Source organism: Coturnix japonica, chromosome 21, assembly GCF_054131305.1.
Source record: "Coturnix japonica strain WE chromosome 21, WE-NBRP24, whole genome shotgun sequence".
Lineage (NCBI taxonomy): Eukaryota > Metazoa > Chordata > Aves > Galliformes > Phasianidae > Coturnix > Coturnix japonica.
The window spans coordinates 8,535,401-8,548,386 of NC_140683.1; the positions used below are offsets into that span (position 1 = coordinate 8,535,401).

A 12,986-nucleotide genomic window follows, 5' to 3' on the forward strand; every position below is an offset into this window, starting at 1 on the left:
GGGCCATCATCAGGGAGCCCGGAGATGGCGGCTGAGAGGAGGAGAGGCTGCAAAGGCGTATGTATGTGTTATACACAGAGCACACAGGGAAACTGCCATCACGTCCTCGGGTACCCGAGCAGGCATCCGCCCACACGTGTGCCTGCACAGATGGATGGATGCACAAACACTCGCTGCACAGAAAGAGAGCTGGGGATTGATCTCTCAGCTAATGTAAACCTTCCGAGCACCACTGAAATCCCTGGCACTAAATCCATTTGCACTTTTATAGGATTTGGCAAGTAGCCCTCCTAGCAGGGAGTGAGCTGGAAAGAGTCAGGTACCCAGCTCCTGTATTTATGCTGTGGGAGCCGGGCACTTAACTCTGCAAGGCTCTTTTAGAAATCCCTCCCCATGTTATTTTCCATTCTTCTGTTTTCCTTTCTCTTTTTTTATTTTTTCCTTTTCAGTGCATAGTCTTTGTTTCTGTGGTACCAAACCTATTTAATCTCCCCCAGAACAATGTGATGCTCATCACTTCTGAGCTACTGCTTGGCTGCAAAGCATAAAAACCAATACATAGGGTGAGGGAGGCTTTGCTATGAGCTGCTTCACACCACAGTGGGATCCAGGACTGGGAAGAAGAGGGCATCTGATCTCAGCTCATCTACTGCTTGCATCCAAGGCGTGTATTTTCTAACTATCTTCCTTACCCGTGACAGCTCTGAGAGAAATCTCCCAACAGCTTTTAATTCCTCAGTATCGCTTCCCCAAGCTGTTAATGAAACAGGTTTTGAAAGCAGAGCAGATACCTGAAATGACCTTTTTTTTTTTTTTTTTCCTTCTTTTTTTTTTTTTTCTTCTTTCCCCCTACATCTGTGCTTCATTTCCAGGTCTCCAGATCATCTTCCCCCAGTACCTCCAAGAGAAGTTTGTCCAGTCTGCCTTGAGCTACATCATGTGCAATGGGGAGGGCGAGTACATCTGCCGGAACAGCCAATGCGGCTGCCAATGCGCGGAGGAGTTCCCACAGTGCAACTGCCCCATCACCGACATCCAGATCATGGAGTACACTCTAGCCAACATGGGCAAGACTTGGACAGAAGCCTATAAAGATCTGGAGAATTCAGGTAATCAAGCAAAACATGTTTTCCAATTGATTTCTTTCAAACAAACTATACTAGTTGAGAATCATTTTCTTCTCTAGCAAAGCATTACAGTTTGGATAAAAAATAGATGATATCGAGCCCCAAAGTTTGATTTTGATGTTGAGAGATTCTTGTTTTTTCTCTATGCACATACATATGTGACCACACACACTGCACATAATGATATGTGTAAGGAGATATTTTCCATGGAAGATTTTTTTATTTTTTATTTTTTAATTAAAAATCTGATTTTTCAATCTAAACCACCTCAAAACCTCTCTTTAATAGCCCTACAGAGAAATTTCCACAATATGAATGATGCAGAAATTGCTTTTCAGATTTGCATGAATGATTTATTCTGCTTTGGTGAAAGGCAATTCACAGGGAGAGCACAGGCCAGATGACACCTCATTTGAGACAGAGAGAAGGGAAAATGACTTCTCTCTCCTACAGCACCGATGTCTGTTGGTGTGAACATTTCTCTTCCTCCTCTGCTTTCTCCCAGTGCTGTCAGCATCAGTGGAGTTTGTTCCATGTTGATGCTGAGGGGGTTGGAACTGGATGATCTTTAAGGTCCTTTCCAAGCCAAACTGTTCTTTGATTCTATGATGCTGGCAAAACCCATAGTGAAGAGTGCTACATTTCTCATGCAATATGAGATGAAACAGCCTTGTGTTTGGGAGAGCAGTCAGAGCAGCAGCCAATGGCCCAAAATTTGATAGATGAGCACCTGGATGACAGCTGCAGGGCACACTCTTTTGGGAGCCACAGGCTGGGGCAGTTCCAGAAGCAGCTGGAAGGCCTCAGTGGTTTTCAGGCTATTTCTGCAGATTTATGGATGGAGCAGGAACAGCAGGGTAAAGCAGAGACTGAGCTCTGCTAGATCAGTACTGTATAAAACCCATGTTACTTGTTGCTACCTCTGGTATGGGAATTCCACACAAGCTACTCAAGAGCCATACATTGGCCACCACTCATCGAGTCCCTTTCCAGGGGATCTAACCCAGACATGTTGACAGCTTGCCCTATGGAGGACAAAGAATTACAGTCCCCCAGTGACTGTTTTACTATTGCACCAGGCACTTGTTGCAGTTGATCTAAGCAAAGACTGCAATAGATAATTATATTCAGTCTCCCTTGCCTTGAGATTTCCACACGGGAGGGTGTTTTTCATTTGCCATGTTAAAGTGACACATTGCAGTGCAATTCTCTGCTGCGCTGTGGCCATATTCCACCCAGTACTGGAGGCTTTTCAGGGCTAGATGGAGTGATTATCTTTATGTTTAAAGCTGCTGCATCTCGTTCATCATTTTGTTGCATCATGCGTGAACTCATCCTTTGAGATGAAAGTTGCTGTCACAAAAGACTATAGTATTAGTGTTTGGCTTCTTTGTTTTAATAAAAATTCCCAATAACTGGAGGATTTTCTTTATAATGAACAGCAGAAGAAAAATCTCTAATGACATCTGAAGGCTTTTTCAATAAAGAGGGGTGAAAGGCACACGAGCGCTCTGAAAGCAAATAGCATCCGTACAGGAAGATACTGATAGCCTAAAAGATCTATATTCTGTTTCTGATCTGTGTTGGATTCAAAATAAAACCCAAAGAAACAAAAACCCTGCGAGGGAAATAAAGGGATGGTGTGATGTGGGAGAGAACCTCCTCCAGAGGTGGGACCATGGACCTGCACTGCCTGCAGTGATGAGTCATGCCCAGCAGTGGGGTGAGTCAGCAGAAAGAGCTATAGGGCATTCTGGGAGACGTAGTCCCAGCCGTCAGCAATATTCTCTGCAGTGATAAATACAGCAGCAACAAAAGGAAAAACAACCTGATTAGTGAATTGGGATCCTCTGGGCTAAAAATGAACTATTCCCAGAAAAGTATAAGGCTTAAGAACAAGCTGGGCTGGGGAGGGGCCTCTGGAGATGGCTTAGAATATAACTAAATAATGAAGAAATACTTTTTGGAAAGTCTTCCATTTTTCTTTATGTTTTTCCCCCCCCCTTTTTATAAAACAACACCGTTCAGCTGTTAGTTTGCCAGATTTCTTTGCTCATTTGTTTTTCCCCCAACGTTGCACTGCAGTATCAAAATGTGCACACTGCACTGAAATTTCTCCCTTACCCGTCTCTATGAAAAATGTAGCACATTCATCATCGGAGGGGAGAAAAAAAAAAGCTTGGTCTTTTGCACAAACAGGCTTTTGAGGAAATTGATTTATAAGGGGAGGGAAGCAAATGCAAGGCTTTTACTGCTGAAAGGTACCAGGAGTAATCAGCATGGTCAACAGAAGCAATTATACATGATGATAGTTTCAGAGGACCACTGCATGGGAGAGAATCATTTTTGGGGAGGAGAAGGGCACCTAAAGCAGCGTTACTGATGGTGTGAAAAGCTGAGGGATGATTAAAAAAGCATCTCCCAGTTATCCTTTGGGGAAGAAAGAAGACAAGCAGATATCCCGTGGATCATGATAGCGCAATGGTGATAATTATTTTTATTAGGTGCTCAGTTTCACTGTGTGACAAGTAAGACATGATCATCCATTTACCGTCTATATAATGATACCACCAACTAATGCATAGATATTCTTTATTAAGCAGTTAAGAATGAATTGCAGATTGTTAAATAATAGGAAAACTGTTATGCAAATACATATAGTCTTATGAATTCACATATACGAGCTTTGTACAATAGGCTCTAAATTATCTGCTTTGATAATTCTATGTAATGCTATGGATTATTTCTTCTTTTTAGATGTCTGCCTTCTGAAAATGAGATGAAGATAAAATTTTTAAATACTGAGGAAAGGAAGGAAGATAGTATTGTTAATTTAATGGAAAAGAGGGCTGTTTTTTTTTCACTGAATGCATTGTGGGTTGGGATGGGGGTTTAAGCCAACTTGTCACTAGAAGCAGTGACCATCACTAGCACTAAATCAGGTCAGCTGTGGTTTTGTCAACCAGTCTAAAATAGGAGACTCTTCGTCTTCCAGCACTGTATTACCTCTAAGTGAAGTTTTCCAACAAGTCACTTGAACTTCTCAAGCTGCAGATCATGTCTGTTATTCCTTTCTATATCATCTGTCTCTAATGAGAAGACTTTCCTTCATGTTTGTAAACTGTCTTCTGAGAAGTGTCATTAGATTGCCCCTTGCCTTCTGCTTCACCAGATTAAAGATGTGCAGATCCCTGCACCTGACCTGGCAGGACTTGTGCTGAGGCCCCTGACCACCTCTATTGCTCTCAGTTGTGCCCTCCCCACTTTTTCAATGCCCACTTTTAATTGGGTGTCCCTAAAACTGGACGTGCTGCCTCAGCAGTGCCAAGCAATAGGGAATATTTACTTCCCCTTATCTGCTGGATTTAGCCCCATATGCAGTTTGCCACAAGGGCAGAGGGAACCTGGGGCTATTCCAGCTGCTCTTGTCTGTTTCCAAGCTTGTGCTGATGCTGAGGCTGTACTGCCCTGGTGTAGAGCTTTCTGCTTTTCTTTATTGCACTTTATGAGGTTTTTGTTGGCCCACTCCTCAAGTTTCTCAAGGTCCCAATGTGCCAAACAGTTTTCTGGTATCAAAAAATGGGCTGTTTTCTACTGAGGATGTTGGAACCATCTGTCTCATCCACATGAGGATGTCCCAGCCTGGCAATCAGAGTCTAAGCAAACTACTCTACTTGGTTTGGAAAAAAAAGGATCATAAACAGGAATGGTCATAAACACAAAAAGGATCAGATCCTCTGTTCTGTGATGAGAGAAAAAAACAACACCCAGATCTAACATAAAGGGTTTTTTTTTGTTTTTTTAAAAAAAATTATGATTATCAAGCAAAATCAAACAGAAATAAAGCGATCACAAAATAACATTTAAGAGCATCTTTTGGGATTGGTTGGATTTTTTCCTTTGGCTAAAACTGATGCATTTCGTTCTGACTTTTGTTTTCTTTTCATTGTTGCATAAAGTGACTCAATTAACTTCAAATGAAGAAGAAGAAGTGTCTTTAAAAAGCAAAAAAAAGAAAAAGAAAGGAGAGAGCAGGACATTTTAGTACAACTCAAATCATTCCATTGGGGATTTTCTTAAGCCCATTTCCCCCCTTTTTTCCTAATGACACAGCCAAAGCGATTTGACTTCCAGTAACAAATGGCATTTTAGGAGCATCTGAAAAACAACTGAAATGAGCACTCTAGCTGAGGGTGATTACAGCTCCCTGCTTTTTGTTCACAGTCCCCAGACTATACCTCCATGCTGCAGGGAATGTGTTGTTGTCTTTCTTCACCCTGTACACATTAACTGTATTATTTTCACGGGTTTCATTTCCCACACCATAGCAGCAATGGAAGCGGTGGGTTTCCTGGGGCAGAATAGCAGTCCAGTGGGTTGACAGCCTTCAGTTCCCCATACATCATCACTGCTTCTCCATCCTGCACGTGGAACTCCTTGTAACTTCATTATAGTCCTATAGTTCTATTCCTCCACTTATCTGTATGTTCCAGATGAGTTCAAATCCTTCATGAAAAGGCTACCTAGCAACCACTTCCTGACCATTGCGAGCATCCACCAGCACTGGGGGAACGACTGGGACCTGCAGAACCGCTACAAGCTGCTGCAGAGCTCCTTGGAAGCCCAACGCCAGAAGATCCAACGCACTGCCCGCAAACTCTTCGGCCTCAGTGTCCGGTGTCGGCACAACCCCAACCACCAGCTGCCTAGAGAAAGGTAACCTTCATCCCTTGTGGGGATGGGGTAGGGCTGGGCTTGGTGACCTAAACCCTGCAGCCAAAGTGATTGGATTGAGGGTGTGCTGGCATGGAGGTTTGGTGGAAAACTTTGCAACTGGCATTGACCAGAAAACCTGTGATGTTATTACAGATGGAGAGGGCAGATTTTCCACTACGGTTACAATAACTATTGATATCCAATAGTCACCTCCTGCTGGTTCTTCTCAGCACTGCCCTGTGGCCATATTTGTTTGCTTCTCAACATTTCTGCAGAATTACATCTGTAGATTTTTATTAAATATTGCTTGCTGTTTATTTCTACATTATCTGGAGTGAAGTGACACTGAAAATCTTGGGGGTAAAAAAGAGTCCAAGTGCCCTTTTCTTCCATGCATCTCTGGAAGCAGCCTGGCCAGGTTAACATTTGTAGAACTGGGTTTTAGCTCCTCTATTGCATATATATTCAAACTCAAGAGAAAATGAGCTGATTTTTGTGTCCTATTATCATCCTGCCCATTGGCTGCTATACATGTTAGGTTTTTATTTCATGGTGGTGCAGCCCAAGGTTTCAAGTCTCTTTAATATGCCAAAGTTTTCATGTCTCTGGACTAAGACTTAATGGTGTTACCAGGGATGAGGAGAAATATCTATTAGGTGTTTATCAAAAGAAGACTTTGGAGAATTTCCTGTTGTTGGACCATTCCTACCAATTGGTTCCATTGCTACAAACCAGCCGATGGGTGGAGGAGTCACAAGCAAGTCCAGGCTTTATTTTGAGTTGTGCCACAACAGCACAGAGCAGAGATCCACGCTGCTCCAAGCACTCAGCTAAATATGTCTTTAGCATTTCTCTTCTATTTTAAAAAGTCAGCCAGGCAGAAAGGGAGCCTCCAACTCATATTATAGAATCTGGGGAAAGGAGAACAAAATGGATGATGGCAGCTGGGTTTTTTAACTGACTGATGTGCTTGATTTGTTTAAGTCAACACCACCAGGCATATTATCATTTCTTTTCTTATTTGTCATTCTGCATTTGCAGCTAGGCAGGGGAGGGGCTCGGTAGACAGCTCTATGGTGGAAGAGGTATGCATTTCATTGCTCTTTTCACACGGCTTGGAAATACTCTTATTTTTTAATTGTTCCCGTACAAAACAACAGACACTTATTGAGCATGCCGGTGGCATTGAAAGGATGGGAAGGTTCCATTATGACCAAGCCTTTCTCCCTCTTTTATATGCATTATATGTTCAAAAGCAACATAAAAAGAGAAATAGGACTGCTGTCCATTGCCCTCAGGGAAAGGAGGGTGATGTTTCCAACAGAAAGGAAGATTAGGAATTTTTGAAATTAGGATAATCTTTCCATAACCTTTTGTAACAGTTAAAAAAGGAAATATAAATATCCATATTTGCTTATATTTTACTTAATGCACCTCTTTGCTGCCAAGTTTGTTGGTTTAAAAAAGAAACTACTCCCCAGTTGTTAAAGCTTCAATATTGAATGGGCTCCTGTAGTTGTATTTTAAAATTCTGGATGTAAAATATAAATAACACCCAAAGGAGGGGGTTGATATGTGTGCTGGGCTCCAGCCATATTGTCATTAGTTAAAATACTCCTCCCAGCTGCTGAGAATGAACATAGCGATGTCTACCTCACTGCTCCATACAGAAAGCCCAAAGGTATCTGCACAGCAGCTAGTGCTGCTGGAACAGTGACAGGTGAGCTTGCAAAGGAGAACTTCTTAAATTCCTACCTTTGTTTTTGCAATTGAGAGAACAAAAAGAAGGAAAAAGAAAGAGGAACCTGTTCTGCTGGCTGGTGGTTGGGTTTTGTTGTTGTTGCTCTTGTGCAATAGGTTTTAAATGGTGAAACAGGACAACCTGGCCCCTAGTTCCCAGCATTGCCAGGCTGCATGACTCCTGTGAGGAACTGCAGGAAACCAGTGCAACTTAATGCTTGCAGTTCTGCCTGGATGTCATTATTTTCATTTCAGTTTGGAGCATCAGATATTAAAGTTGAACGTAAAATTGCTTCCAGTTACCTTTGTAGGCAGTTTTCTTTTTTATTAATTTCAAATGCTCTAGTGCTTTATATTTAAATTGGCAGAGGTAGCAAACATTAAGCAAAATAACTCTTGCACTGATATTAAGGGAGAGAAAGAGAAATTGATGACAGCTTAATGAAAGAGAAAATAATAAAAATAAAAGTCAGTGGTGACTCTGCTACTGACTCTCATCTCTCAGACTGTGGCTCCTTTCAGCTTCCTTCTGTATCTTCGTTACATTCACATGAGCATGAGCCATCAAGGGCAGTATTTCAAGAAGTTGCCTCCTGTCAGCCCAAGGGCTCTGTCTGGTTCTGTGTATATTCTTACCCTGACCAAGCTGGAGGATAAAATGGGGTGATTTTACCACTGTTTCTCACTCCATCACACTTCCCATTGTCATGCTTGTAGCCAGTGCCCAGCTCTGCCCTGGATTCTGCATTTTCATTTAATTACATCCCTTATTGCTACCATCAGCAGATGGTGGGTAGTTCTTTCCCTCGCTTGTGTCCTACTTGTGTCTTTGCTGAGCGCTAAGATGCACACACACAAAACACTTCCTTCTACAGATCTTCCATCTTTCCTCCTCTAAGTTGATCTGAGGAACAGGAAAATTACTAGTTTGAATTGCACAATATCAGCTGAAACTCCTTTGTTGTTTTGCTCTGCCAACAGTTTATATAAGTTAGGAAGGGTAGCTCTTTTTTTTTTCTCTCTTTTTTTTCCTTTTTTCTTCTTCCCTAGGGCAGAACACACCAGCTGGATAGGATGTGGTCATCTTATTCCAATTTTTATAGCATCCCTTCTGGACAGCTCACATCTCAAGAACTCAGTGGCATCATCAACACATGAAATCTGTATCATAAAGCTTCAAACTTGCAGGGCTCCAAGCAGAAGTGTCCTAGAAAACAGGCAATGTCCTGGGCCCTTTTTCTAGGGACCAGGCTTTTCCATTGGCAGAAGAGCTCATGCTACCTCTGAGCATAGGAAAGCAACCCTGGCAGGAACGTGAAAATTGCCCCTTCACGGACTCAAGGCTTCAGGATTTTTTGTGATAATTCACTTCATTTTTCCCCTTCACTGTGTTTTTCCCAGTTTTCTTTGTGCTTCTTTTCTTTCCTGCCATTCCTGTCTTTCAATTATTGCTCTTTCCAGCATCCCTAAGCCTTTTGCATTTCTCGCCTTTTACCTGCACATTTTCCCCTCTTTTTCCCTTTCTACTTCTGCTCCTCGATTATTTCTTTCCTTACAGCGCTTTCCTCTGTTTTACACTCTCATCCCTCCTCTCACTCCCTCCCCCTAATCATCTTGCTGTTCCTTGCTGCTGTATCATTTAATGCCTTCTTTGATACAGCCTACAGCTTAATGATTATTCAGAGGTCAGGCGATGCAGGTGCCATGAATTTCACTAATCCAGCTCTGAGAGCCTCTGTCCATAATCACTCCTCCTGTTCTACAGGGACTGAATCCTAATTTGTCATTAGCCAGTCCTCTCACTGCAGTGCTACCAAGAACTTTTTGCCCAGAAGAGACAATGAAGTATTCATTAGCTGGGGGGGAAGGCAGGGGGGAGGGAGCTGGACGAGACTGAACGAGGCATTCTGCTGAAGGCTGCAGAGAAAGGAGTTGCTGTGCTGAGATTTCCCAGAGAGGGGGGAGAAGGGGCAGCGAGGCAGCTTAGCAGGGCGGTCGTATGAAAAGCAAGCGTGGGTTATGGTGTCATTCATTCGGAGCCAATGCAGGGCTGTGGGATGCAGAGATGAGGGTGCTCATGGAGCAATGATGGGAGTGGTGGGACCTGGGAAGGGGCAAGCGTGGCTGGATGAGAGGCTGTAAGAGGAGATTAATTAGCAGCAGATTTTTTAAAGGAGAAGCCATTCAAGCAGCTTGGTCTCTGTGCACCCTGACATGCATACTCTTTTCTGCTGGTTTCTGCACTCTGCACCATGAGCAGAGGTTACTATTGAATTCTCCTCATCCCATTACAGAATCTGTTTTTAGGGATTGGGGGGAACTGCCTGTGATATGGAGATGGGCGGCTGCCTCCAGCCACTCTAGGAGTTATGCTGCAATACCTGATAACACTTCAGCCTCTGGCACTGCTTTATCAGCTCTTCCCATAGTTGAACTTTCTCACCACTACACTGATGGGAGCAGTCAGGAGGCTGAGCCAGACTCAGCTCTTAGAGCAGCTTGAAGAGAGAGCTCCCAGATGATCAGTGCTAACTTATGGCTATTTCTTAGAGGGCTTTTGTTCTCTGTGGGAGGAATAAACACCAGATGTAAGATGTAGCCTAGAAATAACCTGGACTTGTTCCCAAATTTTGTAGCAGGGCATTAGTGCCCTGAGAGTTCTGCTCCAGGTATATGCCTAAAACCACTATGAGCATAGAAAGATGCCAACACCAAAGATTTTGTGAAGCTCTACAGTGCTAATCCTCTCTTATTCCTACCTGCAGGACAATACAGGAATGGCTTACCCGGGTCCAGTCCCTACTCTACTGCAATGAGAATGGGTTTTGGGGCACATTTTTGGAAAGCCAGCGGAGCTGTGTTTGCCATGGTGGCACCAGCTTGTGCCAGCGTCCCATCCCTTGCATCATTGGGGGCAACAACAGCTGTGCCATGTGCAGCCTTGCCAACATCTCTCTCTGTGGCTCATGCAACAAGGGCTATAAGCTTTATCGGGGCCGTTGCGAGCCTCAGAACGTAGACTCGGAGCGGAGTGAGCAATTCATCAGCTTTGAGACGGACTTGGACTTCCAGGATCTAGAGCTGAAATACCTGCTGCAGAAAATGGACTCTCGCCTGTACGTGCATACCACCTTCATCAGCAACGAGATACGCCTGGACACCTTCTTTGACCCCAGGTGGCGCAAACGCATGTCCCTCACCTTGAAGAGCAACAAGAACAGGATGGACTTCATCCACATGGTGATTGGGATCTCCATGCGCATCTGTCAGATGCGCAACAGCAGCCTGGACCCTATGTTCTTTGTCTATGTCAACCCATTCAGCGGGAGTCACTCCGAGGGCTGGAATATGCCCTTTGGGGAGTATGGCTACCCACGCTGGGAGAAAATCCGCCTCCAAAACAGCCAGTGCTACAACTGGACCCTGCTACTGGGCAACCGGTGGAAAACCTTTTTCGAGACCGTCCACATCTACCTACGCAGCCGGACGCGGCTGCCCTCCCTGCTGCGAAACGAGACGGGCCAAGGGCCTGTGGACCTTTCTGACCCCAGCAAGCGACAGTTCTACATCAAGATCTCAGATGTGCAGGTGTTTGGCTACAGCCTGCGCTTCAATGCTGACCTTCTGCGCAGCGCCGTGCAGCAGGTCAACCAGTCGTACACACAAGGTGGGCAGTTCTATTCTTCCTCCTCCGTCATGCTCTTGCTGCTGGATATTCGGGACCGAATCAATAGACTGGCACCTCCTGTGGCCCCGGGGAAGCCCCAGCTGGATCTGTTCTCTTGTATGCTCAAGCACCGCCTGAAGCTCACCAACAGTGAGATCATCCGTGTGAACCATGCTCTAGACCTGTACAACACCGAGATCCTCAAACAGTCGGACCAGATGACAGCCAAACTCTGCTAACCCGGACTTTTCAGTGGGACACGTTAGTGACTGATCCTTTTGCTGTAAAAAAATAAAAATAAAAGAGGAAAAAAAACAAAACAAAAAAGACAGAAAAAAAAGAGGAAAAAAAAAAACAAGTAAAAAGAAAGAAAAAAAGGGGGGGTGGGGAAAGTAAAGATGGGGGAAAAACAAAATTTGTAAAATGTAATTAATATACAAAAGAGGAAAAAAAAGAGGAAAAATTCTTCATTTGTTGAAAACTAAACCCGTTCTAGCAGCTGTATAAAACTGTCAGGCATGTTTGTTATTTCTATAATCCGTCATAAAAGAGTAACACCTTACTCTCTCTTGACCTTGGAGGTGTTGCTTGCTAGTCCTCAGGGGCAGCAGGGTGAATAAATAAAGGGAGAAGCTGAGAGAGGGGCAAATTTCTGTAATGAACTGTAAAGATTTCTGCTATGCAGGTGCCAAGACAAAGAGACAAAACAAACAAACAAATACAAAAAGCAAACAAGAGTTATATGTAAATGTAAAAGAACTGCCATTATTCCTAGTGGGAGTAAATGGTTAAAGATAAAAGATATTTCTCCTGTTGAGATTTATGCCAGCTTTATGTTGAGTTATTCACCCAGCCCGTGCTGAGCTTTGCTGAAGGACAGAATGTGATGGCAGACCTTTGAGAGTAAATCAAGTATCTCACTGGGGAGAAGACACAGCAGGTGGAAGGGTGGGTGCAGATCTGAGGTGAGATCTGATCTTCACTTTGGCATTTTCACCTTGGGAAACTTCTCACCAGAGGCAGTGTCAACTCTTGCCGAAGAGAAGGATGTGTCAGGTCTCCTTCCATTCCATTCCATGCCTGACAGCAGGCTGCTGTTGCCTTCATTGAGGCCAGAGCTCAACCCCTGACACTGCTCTTTAAGGTTTGAACACCCTAAAATTGAAAAATTATATTTCACACTGGAAAACCTTGATTTAAAGGCTAACCTGAGTTTTGTTTTTAACCTATATTCTGGTATGTGTAATAACACTGGGAAACTGTCATCACTGCAAAAACCCAAAGCATAGGGTAAGAAAACATATTTCCAAGGAAACCTGGAGATGCCGAGGGGTAAAAGAGTGATTTTAGTTCTCTGGGGAAGGAAAAATCCTTTATATTTTCTTATGATTCTGTAGCTGTGAAGAATATCCTTCTTTCACAGATTCTTTGTCCATAAAACAAACAAACAAACAAAACCAAACAGAAACCAAATGAGGAAGATTTTATTACGTTATCTCCAGAACTCACAAAAATCTGCTCTCAGTTTACAAAGATAAAGACAGATTTAAAAGGGTTGAGTTATCAGACAGACCAAAAACCTGAAATAACCAAAAGCTGTGTAAGGTTTTGCAGCGTGTGTGTGTGTGTGTGTGTTTGGATATATATTTTTTAAATATAGGGTAGAGTGTATGAAGTATAGGTATGAGTGTAGGATCAGCTGAGCTGGTGATAAAGCCTGAACACAACAGGAGGAG

At 43.4% G+C, this 12,986-nt stretch overlaps 1 protein-coding gene across 1 annotated transcript in view; it reads left to right on the forward strand.

Moving 5' to 3' along the window:
• Positions 1-12,073, forward strand: part of BRINP1 (BMP/retinoic acid inducible neural specific 1) — a 74,451-nt gene extending 62,378 nt beyond the window's left edge. Inside the window, exons 6-8 of the mRNA XM_015879374.3 lie at positions 873-1,109; positions 5,621-5,843; positions 10,349-12,073. Of these exons, the coding sequence (XP_015734860.1) occupies positions 873-1,109; positions 5,621-5,843; positions 10,349-11,489 (1,601 nt within the window). The 3' untranslated portion in view covers positions 11,490-12,073. The remainder of the gene's footprint in view (positions 1-872; positions 1,110-5,620; positions 5,844-10,348) is intronic.
• Positions 12,074-12,986: the final 913 nt, after the last annotated feature.